General features: G+C 34.0%; 1 protein-coding gene across 1 annotated transcript; it reads right to left on the bottom strand.

The window, feature by feature from the left end:
* Positions 1-3,554: 3,554 nt before the first annotated feature.
* Positions 3,555-5,813, bottom strand: LOC145062856 (phosphatidylglycerophosphate phosphatase PTPMT2-like). The gene is made up of 6 exons (XM_079010444.1): positions 5,115-5,813; positions 4,539-4,661; positions 4,354-4,447; positions 4,195-4,277; positions 4,020-4,109; positions 3,555-3,935 (listed from the first exon to the last, which is right to left on the bottom strand). Exons 1-6 carry the CDS (start codon positions 5,322-5,324, stop codon positions 3,678-3,680), a joined length of 858 nt encoding a protein of 285 aa, XP_078866570.1. The 5' UTR covers positions 5,325-5,813; the 3' UTR covers positions 3,555-3,677.
* Positions 5,814-11,745: the final 5,932 nt, after the last annotated feature.

An 11,745-nucleotide genomic window follows, 5' to 3' on the forward strand; every position in this document is an offset into this window, starting at 1 on the left:
GACCCAACTCGTCGAGTCACCCCAAGACTCGTCGAGTTCAACGATCTCTGAGTCCCATCCTGACCAACTCACTAATCTGCGTCTTAACCAGAAGAGGTTGGGGGGGGGGGGGGGGGGGGTTCTGCGATCTGACTCGTCGAGTCCAAGAACAGACTCGTCGAGTTGTTCTTCTAACTCGTTGAGTCCATGCTCATGTTCATACAACTCGCCGAGTACACCCATGTGACTCGCCGAGTCTCTTCAGTTCTTAATCCATACAGTGGCTTTCCGAGCCATGCAGGGGCTCAAATCCATAGATCCATTCCTCTAGAGCCTAACCCCCACGTAAAGTGGCAAACTTTACGTGTAACCAAGGAGTTATAGGCTTAGAAAACTCTAGGGCTAGGGTTTGTAACAAAGGGGCTTCACCAACAATTTATTGGCCTAAACTTTATGACTTTTTGGATTATTACCAACCTAGATCTGAGGTAGCAACCTCAGATCTACTCCAAACTCGAAATAGATCTCATCCATACTCAAAATGCCCAAAACTCAAACATAAGATAGATCTAGATGCACATAAGCCCAAGCAACAGACTATTACCTCAAATGAAAGCTCCAACTGAAGTAAATCTCGGATCTACACCACTCCTTTGCAGCAAGGCCCTTGATCTTCAAGCCCCTCCCAAGATTCTCTCCTCCAAGGCTCTATTCTCTCAAATAATGAACGCTCACTCAATTATAGGGTTTCTGGAACTCAAAATGGGAGTAAAGAGGCTGAGGGTGGGTTATAATGTGCTTTATATAGGGCACAACCTCTGGGATTAGGGTTTTTCTCGCCCAGACCAGACTCGTCGAGTCCACTAGCCGACATTGCCGAGTCAGTCACTTACTTTATACCCCGGATCCCGCTCCGACTCGTCGAGTTCCTCCCTGGACTCGACGAGTTGACTCTTAACTTAGAGTTTTTCCTTTCTTTTCTTGGTCTTTCTGATTCTGGGTGTTACATTCATGTTGAAGAACACCCACCTTCCAACACCTTCAGCCGACAGCAGATACTTGGGTTCCTTAAATCGTCGGCAACAGAATCCCCTTAAATAGATTGTAATCAGAGATTTAAAAGCAAAGAACAAAGATTTCCACTGTGATTAGGTGGTTGATTATCCTTGAATTTGAGTGAAATTATAAATATTTAAATAAATTTCAGGCTTTATTTATATTCTATAATGATGTTCATGTTCATGAAGATCCTTCAACCACCGATCATTTCCACCACCTGTCATCCACCTCCTAGTCTCCCACCACTACCACCATCATCTATCTCCCACCATCCACTATCACTATCCATCCCTCACCACCATCCTGATCCATCTTAGGGAAGAGGGAGTCATTCCCTCCCAACCCACTAACCCATTGTTACATTATTTTTTGTCTCTCATTTTTCTTCATCTTTCCCAATTCACAACACACGGAAATCCTATCTTTCTCAACCCACTCAATTAAAAAAATACAATACAACTAAGGTGCGTTCACTGGGTTCAGTGGGTGGAGAGGGAATGACTCCCTCCTCCCTTATGCCACCAAAGCAAGAAATCACAATCTCCATCGTCTATTACCGAACACCATTACTGTTTCTTTCTCTCCCCCAATTGATGAGGCTGAAGCCATGCCTGTTGAAGGTCCGAAACAGGTATGTACACTATTGATGAACCCATTGATGAACACCTGAAACCATGGTAAAAAACAAAAGTAAAAAAAAAAAAAAAAAAAGATTGATTGTTAGAAAAACCGTTGATTCTGGATCAATATTCAAATCCTTACACCACCAGTCCACCATTGATAAACAAGAATAAAAGTAAAAAAAAAAAAAAAGAAATCGATCGATTAAATATTTTATTTGATCTTAAATCCTAGAGTTGCATGTTTGTGTCTCCAACTTCGTTTTTTTGTTTTTAACAAAATCAAATTCATCAGATTTGCAATTGCAGATCTGTATGGGTCTTCATCAGATCTTCAAGATGATGGTGGTCTATGGGTGGTCGATGATAATCACAACAAAGGATGTAGAAAATCAAATGATATAGGGTAATTTGGTGATGGAGAAGTACCTACTCTAAGCGTAATTCTCAATTTATCAAGGTTCAGAGTCAAAATCAAATCTCATGAATCTCTTATTCGATAGAGAGAAAAAAAAATTAAACCTACTGATTCCGTCTGTGCTTCATGATCTTTGAATCGGTCAAAAATCACTTTTGCTGACATATTAAGCTCGTTGGAGATCTATTCAACCAGTTGCTCCGGCTTCATATCGTGTATAGGATCTGCAGCTTCAACTTTGTGATCGTTGTTAAGCTTGTCGATCTTTTCTTCATTTTGCCATTCCACTTGTGGCTTAAGAGCGGTATTTCTGATTTTTTTTCCACCATCATCTTCTTGAGATTCTTCTGTAGTTTCACTTGGGGTTTCAGATTTTATAAATGTTAATGAATCAAGTTTCTCTTGTAAACCAACAAGCTCTTTTGCCACCGATTTCCTAACATCTCTCACAATCAGATGCAAACCCTAATGAATTGCATATCAAAGAACGAAATTATGATTCCAGCAACAAAAAATTACAATCGAGAAGATGAGGAAATAAAGGTGTACTTGAATGGTGTCTAGATTTAGGAGAAGACTCACCGACTGTATCAACACTATTTCACTTACATTAGATGTTACATGTGGTAATTGATTTGGCATCTAAAGCTGTTGATTAGGATGGGTGTCACCGGATGACATTTTCAAATTTTTCAAAATGACCTTTTAAAACCTAAAAATACAAGTTCGTGCCTTTCAAATGCACAAAATAGTCACGAAAGACCATTTAAATCAATATACTAAAGTTTGTTGGACTACAGTGATAATAACTTTTTTTTATACAAATATCATTGTAAATACAGTAGTAAAATGTCAAAATTTTATATCTGCTACAAAGATTTTAGATAATGATTTTTGTCATTCTTTTTTCAAATAGTCACATCGACACTCATCCATCAATTAAAATAAATTCAACATATTGGTCCAATTTGGATGGCGTGAATAGCTAAACACATGATCCATTAACTTATACACGACTTTTATGTACACCAATCTATCCACCCAGAAAACAACATTAATAATAAAAATTAAAAAATTAAAAAAAAAAAATTAAAAAAAAAAAAAAAAAAAAAAAAAACAACCTAACCATGTTCCATCTAATAAGTAAGACGAACATCAAACACGATACCTCACCACTACAAATCCTGTTTTTTGCAACATTTTTCACTTCATTGTATCCGTATTTCTTGCATCATTTGTTGTAAAAGAATATATTCATTTACAGTCAAACTTTCAATTGATACTTGAAAATTTTGGCCCCTCAAATTTCAAGTTTATACATTTCTACTTTATAATAAAAAGATTGTAGTTAATTACTAGAAATAGTGTTTCGAGACAATTTTTATCAGTCACAAAAGGAAAATATATTTTTTGGTGTAAAAATGGTGTTATGCATTGTAGATACTCTACTTCATATATATAATTGCATTACCCAAACAAACACAAAAAGCAATACGTTTTCATTAACAGAAAACAAACATATATATATACACATTATATTATATATTATATTATATTGTCCTTTTTGTTCTTCGATCCTCTTTATAAAAAAACCAGAGTAACTAACAAGCTGGGGCCTCAGTTAACTTCATATTCATTAGTGAAGATCCACCAGAAACTTTCAAAGATGCAAAAAGACATGATAGTTTTGCTATCATGGGCCTTGTTTTTGCTACTCTTGGAACAAGTGCCAATTCTTTGCCTTGTAATTGACCATTATACCCTTCCAAATCAGCTTTCGTGATCAAAACAGCATCCCCTGATGATGGTGATGACGTGGCAGTTGATGCTAATCGCCACTGCTTGTATTCCTGAACTGCCTGTGAAAAATAGCAATTTACTTTCATTTGTCTGTGTATTACGCCAAATGACCATTTTACCCTTGAAAAAAATAAAGAGCTAACCTTCCACTGAGATGGAGCTAAGAGCACTCTAGGTCGTCTAGATCGTACGTATTCCAGTGCTGAAGATGGAGTCATGTTCTTGTATTCCACCTAAAAGTTCCACAAATGACCATTTTACCCTTACATTCAAAAAAAAACAAAATTTACATTATTCATCAAGTTTAAGTGATGTTACCAAATAACATAGTACAATTGTTGTGCTTCTACCCCTTCCAGCTTTGCAGTGTACATATGTAGTCTTGCAATTTGTTGCATTCTCTATAATAAAATAAAATAAATAAATAAGACACATTTAGTTAATATTAAAAGATTCAGGAAAGTAGAGTTTACTCACTGTGAATGAAATTTACTGCTCGATCAATGTCAACAAATGAAGGGGCAAATAGGTAATCTCTGGTGGGAATAACAAGATGGTCTATACCATGAGCCTGAAAAAGTAGACAAATGCATAATGTATAAAACAAATCTGGAATTAATTGTTTACATATGTAAATATTTTGTTTTTTTATAAGTTCTTACACAATATAAAGACGAAGGAACCAAAGTTTCATAAGGCTCATTGAGGGTGATGACACCACCAACACCAAGTTGCTTCAATCTTGGAACATCTTTTGGAAATGGAACAGCACCCAGAAGAAGAAACTAGATATATGAAAAGCAAAAAGGTTTGAGATAATAAATCAAATTTCATACAGTAGTTTTATCTATTTAAGTGTTGAATCATCAATAAAAAGTGAATGAATGATATATTCTTCTACTTCACAAGTAATCCAAGTTATGAAATGGTCAAACACTCTTTGGTTGTCTCAAGAAGTTATTCAACTAATTCACCAGTTAGCTGTTAGCTAAGCTATTGAATAGTCAACCACTCTATTGATTAGGATCTTATAGTTCACATGAAGAACATATCCACCATTAAATTTCAAGCTGACTCTTTGTTAAGTTCGATTACTGATGTAATTAAACTACGACACACACAAAATCCATATAAAATTCCATCTACTTAGGTTTCTGTGCTTCAAAACGAAACAAATTTTGTTAAATAATCGCATATAACATCTTTGATGTAGCAGGATGCAATAAAACAGCACAAACCTGATCGATTTGATCCCACCATCTGAACTCAGCTTGAATCTTGTTACGACAAACATTATACAGAAGCGTGGGGTAAAACAGGATGCGAGCACCAGCTCCAACCAACGCTCTCTTCGCATCCACTGTAACAATTTGCCGACTATAATTATAATCGACAATTTGTTGATTATTTTTCACATCAGATGAATCCTCCAAATCCTCGATCTTCATGTCACAGATCGCAACCAAACTTCAAACAAAACCAAAACGGTAACCCTCTCAATCAACCCGATCGCTTCAACTATACACGGAGACGTAATTATACCCGTTTAAAAGACGAATTTAGAGAGCCCACGCAACATTTCAACTGAAGAGTGAACGAAAACCCTGGAAATATTAAATTGAGCTATAAATGGAGAATATTTACCAAATCCGGGAATAAATGAATCGATTCAAAGTGAGATAGGAAAGTATTTAATGTCGGATTTGGTATATTGGAAAGAATTTGTACAAAATGAAGTGTGAATCTGACTGGAGATGCAGATTTGGGGAATATGGAAAGAGGAATCAAAGGGTGTGAGTGTTGGTAGTCTCGGACTCTCGGTGTAGAAGAAGAAAGAAGGTGTAGGATTTGGATATTGTTGCCATTCGACTTCAGTTTAATTACGAAATTACCTGTTATCTTTATGGGAATATGCCGTGACGCGATGTATATTGCAGTTTCAATACTCTATCACTCAATGGACACTAATAATCGAAGGTTTTACAACTTTAATAAGGAAAAATAATTGAAGGAAGTTTCATTATTTTATAAATTTTAGTTAATAAGACTGCGGTCAAAATTCCAAAAATGGTCGTTTGAAATCGTGGTTATCACGGTGATATAATGGTGGTATTCCAAAAATGGTCGTTTGAAATCGTGGTTATCACGGTGATATAATGGTGGTATAATGTTTTTTTAATATTATGTATAATTTATAATTTTATATTATATTAATATAGAATTTATGTTAATTTATATTTATATATTTGAGTATTAATACTACAAGTCTATATAGAATTAATATCATAAAACCTAAAAAGTCATACAAAAACATAACATATTATTCCAATATAGTATTATTGAAACTAAATGGTGTCAACATGTTAAATAGATTTTAATCGCATTGCACGGGTTCGGCTTCCGAGTCAACATCATCTAAGGCATTATCTCCATCGAGATCGTTCCCCGCATCTCTAATATCATCATCATCGTCTCTATAACACTCTCGTTTGCTCGTAGTATTTGGTCAAGCATATGCATTCCCTCCCATTGCTTCTCGCAAATCTTACCAAAGAAGGCCATCACCACCACCCACAAAGTCTTGAAGCCCATCCTTCGTTAGTATTATTCAGTCATCATTCTCCTTAATGTTCCTATTTCCTAACTATTTAACTGATCAAGATCATAACTCATAGGAAACATCACATTTAACATTTAACATAGATTCACAGTGAGTAATTGAAGCATTGACAATCACAGATTCACGTCAGGTCGAAGTCTGTGTAATTGTTTATTGTAGTGTGTGTTTAGAAAGGAAAGGATTAAAGAAACCATTACATACCTGGTACTGCGAAGTGGATTATAGAAGTCGATTGAGGGAGGGAAGTTGTTGTTGTGGATTGTGGAGGTCGATTAAAGGAGAGTAAAGATCGAAGTCAAGATGTTGCTCAACTCTTCAAGTCATCGTGTTCGATTTAAGGAGTGAAGTACCAAGTCGCAACCTTGCAGGTGTGGGTCGATTTACAAAAAACATTAATCGAGTTTGACCATAGCAGCTCAAGTCGCCGTGAGTACAGAAAGAGAGTTGTTGGTAGTTGCTTTTAATTAGGTTAGTTATTCAGGTTTTTTTAAATGCAAGTATAGTGGGCTCATTAAAAAAATAGATTTAACACATAATTAGCCCACAACTAATTTTTTTTTTAAAAGCAACCAAATGGCCTAAATGTGAACGAAAATGCAAAAGCGCCTGTAGCGACACTATATCGGTTATGGTTATCACGGTAAATAGTAGTCAATAGTGTCGTTAATAGCGTTACCGCAAATCGAAAGAGCTAAACTGAAAACAGTGGTTCTTCACCATCACGAAACATTATAGTGTCACTATAGCATTGCTATAACGCGCGGCTAATAACATAGTTAAAGAGTAATAAATTTGATTTCGTGTATATATTTAGTTATCTAAATTATGTTAGGTTATCCGGTATTGGCATGATGTATCATTAAACATAAATATGGTGGCACCATGTCATTCTCACATCATCACAAAACCAAATTAAGATCGTATATAACTATTACATATCATTATATCTTTTTATTTTTATTTTTTTGATTATTTAAATAACATATATTTTTTATTGATTAATGTAGAGAGGTAGAAAGATATGGAGAGAAAAAAAAATATGATTATGATGATGGTAACCACATTCCACCACATCACAATCATATAAGATCCTTTTTACATCCCATCATATTGTCATATCAACCATGAAATGTGTTGGTTGTTATAATATTAGGTGTTATATATATATATATATATATATATATATATATATATATATATATATATATATATATATATATATAAAACTTATTAAAACAAGGTTAATAAAACTAAATTAAATTTTTAAGAAAGATTTGGAAAGAATTTGATTACTTATAAAGTGTATTCAAATTGAAGTCGCTTACATATACAATTGTGTTATTTATACTAGTAAACTCACTAGACATAAGTAATGAGTTCTTACACATATTTGACATATTTGTCATTAGAGTTGATAATAACTCTTACACATATTTGACATCAGGGGTAGAAAATGATGTCATTCAATAAGTTAGAATACTCATCTTTGGATGAAATCATTTTAGATAAGGGTTCAAATTTGAAGTATTGCCTCGATAAAAAAACCTTGTTAAAGAAAACACAATGAGAAAAAACTCTAGCAACGGGGAAAAGAGTGTAGTGTATAGTTGACTCCCCTTCATTTAGTTATCTGTTACACTATATGTTATGCACATGTCGCATTCTAATGCCATGGACATGATTTCTGAAGATTGTAGTAGGAAGTGCCTAAAGGCACAAAAAGGTTCGTAAAGGGAAAAATCAGTCATAGACATGTTCTCTGAAGATTCCAGTCGCTCTTGATATATACTTATTTCATTTGAGTGACACATGTTGAGTTATCTTCATAAACTAAAGTTGGCCATATATATTTATTAAGTCTACATGAAGTTAAAATGATTTTTTTTCATCGATATTAACCATGCACATTCTTTACTAGCTTTATTTAGTGCAATTACTGCAGCATGATTTGAGGATGTGGAAACAAGTGTTTGCTTTTGAGAACGTCGGGAAAATGCAGTACCTCCATTCATGAATATGTATCTAGTTTGAGATCTAGGCATATGAGGGTCAGACAAATAACATGCATCTATATAACCAATCAATCCTTGTTTTGAATTGTTACGATAAAATAACCCTAAATCAGTAGTTCCTCTAAGCTATTGAAAATGTGCTTGATCCCATTCCAATTTCTTTTTGTCGGGGATGAAATGAACCTTACAACGAAAGAAATGGTACATCTAGTAAAATTATTAGGATACATAAGAGCCCCAACTACATTAAGATATGGTACTCCTGGACCAAGAACTTCTTCATTTTCTTCGCATGGACGAATGGATCTTTGTCAATAGTTAATGATATAACAACCATTGGAGTGCTTAAAGGATTGACATTTTCCTTATTGAAACGTTTTAAGACTTTTTCTATATAATTTGATTGATGCACAAGTTTTCCATTAGGCATATGCAAACCAAGATAATATTTGGTTTTTCCAAGGTCTTGCATTTCAAATTCTTTCTTCAAAAGTTCAATCACTTCACAGATTTCTTTATTCGTCCCAATAATGTTTAGATGATCAACATAGATAGCAATGATCACATATTTGGATGTTGTTTTCTTAATAAATATGCATGGACAAATAGTGTTATTTTTATAACCTTTACTTGCCAAATAATCGCTTAAACGATTGTAACACATGTGTCCAAATTACTTTAACCTATACAAATATCTTTGTAGTTTTATAGAATACATTTCATTAGGTTTTGCACTTAATGTTTCGGGAAACTTTAATCCTTCATAGATTTTCATATAAGCGGTCCATACAAGTAAGTTGTAACAACATCCATAAGACGCATCTCTAAATTTTCAGATACTACTAGGTTGATTAAATATCTAAAAGTGGTTTCATCGATTACAAGAAAATATGTTTCCTCATAATCAATTCCAAACCTTTAAGAGGAACCTCGAACCACAAGCCTAGCCTTGTATCTTACAATGCCGTCCTTCTCATTTTTTTTTGTATGAAGATTCATCTGTACCCTAATGGTTTCATAACTCTAGGTGAGAATAATGACCCCAAAAAAACCTTTCTCTTATTAAGAGAACCTATTTCCATTTAGCCCAAGCATGTCTCTTTTGACATTTAATGATAGATTGTGGTTCGGGATCACCATTTATAAAATCACATGCAATTAAATAAGAAAATATTGTACTTATATTATTAGTTTCCTTTTGGTCATATACTCTATTTGTTTGACTATAATTTATTGCGATCTCTTTATTAATATCATTTATTTCCTCTATTGGGGAAGTTATGATATTTTTTTGTTTCTCTAAAAACATTTTCATCATGATCAAGTATATTTTGTGATCCACTTCTTTTTCAGGAATTTTTATCCTTAGAACGAAAGGGTCTTCCACGTTTCATGCATGTTTTAGATTCTTGAGTGGCTTTATCGTCAAATTGGTTATCTGGAATTTAAATTCGAGCTAAAGCATTAACAACTGGTATATATGATTACTCACCCTTTTTGTGTCAGTAAATGAATCAGGTAATTGATTTTCCATTTTTTTGGAAATGCATTATCTTTGGAACTTTCAGTTCATGTCGCTTTATGTGATGGTTAATATATGATAAAAAATGTTCATGCCATGGAACATGCTTTTCTTGGGTTTTCTTTTCTCCTCCTAATGGTGGGAAATTTGCGATGTATAATCATAACAAAAGAATGATACTACGATATATAATCATATATAATTACATGAATCATAAGGCTTTCCTAACATTTTGGAAGCAAATTTGGCCACCAACTCTTCATAATTAATACTCTCCAATATATTGTTCTCGATAGTTATTATTATCAATACATTAAGTCTCTATTATGACATTGTGAACCGTAAATAGAACTTTAACAACTCCAGTTTTGATAACTAATATCTATGAGTATTATCTAAACCAAAATACATATTTTTGTTAACCACCATCTGCAAATTTAGTTTTTTCTGTTAGTTATCTAATAAAGAAATAAAATAAGAAATAATTTTCTGATTTTTTGTTTGGAGTTAACTAATCATCTAAATATTTTTGTTTAATTATAAATACACACACACACACACACACATATATATATATATATATATATATATAATTTTTGGCCCCCTTATGACGTGGGTCGTGTGTGGTCGCCCATGTCGTATACCCTTCAAAGATCCCCTAAATTCCCCTTGGTAATAGTTATGGTCCATAAACCTTCAATGGACTTATGTATAGGGTTATACGATGATAACAAAAGGTGGTTGGGAAGTTGATGTGTTATGCCCAAAGTTAAAGGGTTAGAATCATATATTAAAAAAGAGATTGCATCATATATGTATATAAACTAGCATTGCGATTATGCATGGGCCATCACCAGTGACAAAACTAACAAGTTGGAAGGGGTAGCACATGATACCGCTCATTTTCTTCCCATCAGTACTAAAAATATTGGACCTTTTTCTATATATATGGTGCACCAGCTGGACTTAAAAGGTGCAACTACCAGGCTTAATGAAAAGTTTAAAGTTCTAATTCCTTGTCCAAGTAGCAACCACTAAATGAATTATTTATTCCACAAAATTAAAAGGTCGATAAATGGTGGAATTAGCGAGACGAACGATGGAGTTAATAGCTCACTACATACATAAAACGCACAAAGGTCAACACTTAACAACAATTCATCAAATGGAAAAAATGATTTTACTTTCTCCTGGCCCCTTGTTCACGACACATCATCGACAACAAAAAGGTAGTGTGGCGCCTTGACTTCTTATCCCACAACTTGCTCACAGACTCTCACAACTTAGCTAGTTGTAGTGGCTATATGGCCCGACTTCTCCTCCACTAGCAACAGTGAAACAAGTACTAGTTATTTACTTTAATCTTTAATGTTTTAATATTTTAGATTGTCACACCCCTAAACCAGAACGGCGGAAACGTCTAGGGGCGGATGGAGTGACTTCATGTACAATATCATAACAATTGAATAGAAATGAAACATAGCAACGCAAACATTCACACATTGAGAATTTAAGTTTACATTGTTTACAAACTTTGTTTGCCCAAAAGTTAATACAAATAACTGAAAAGTAGAAAACATGAAATGATGACGCTGGTCCTCAAGAAGGGTTGAATACATGTCTACTAGTTTCCTAAGAATACAAGTGATTTTGAAAAGTGTCAACAATTAAGTTGGTGAGTTCATAAGCATTTTTGTGTGACAAGGATTTGTAAC

This window comes from Lactuca serriola, chromosome 7, assembly GCF_051521515.1.
Source record: "Lactuca serriola cultivar US96UC23 chromosome 7, Lser_US96UC23_V15, whole genome shotgun sequence".
NCBI classification, from domain to species: Eukaryota; Viridiplantae; Streptophyta; class Magnoliopsida; order Asterales; family Asteraceae; genus Lactuca; species Lactuca serriola.

What these genes read in the sequence shown, in the direction of transcription:
- LOC145062856 (XM_079010444.1), bottom strand. Translation starts at nt 5,324, where the DNA reads ATGAAGATCGAGGATTTGGAGGATTCATCTGATGTGAAAAATAATCAA. An exon ending in GGTGGGATCAAATCGATCAG is followed by an intron (nt 4,662 to 5,114) that starts GTTTGTGCTGTT and finishes TCATATATCTAG; the next exon opens with TTTCTTCTTCTGGGTGCTGT. An exon ending in CAATTGTACTATGTTATTTG is followed by an intron (nt 4,110 to 4,194) that starts GTAACATCACTT and finishes TGGAACTTTTAG; the next exon opens with GTGGAATACAAGAACATGAC.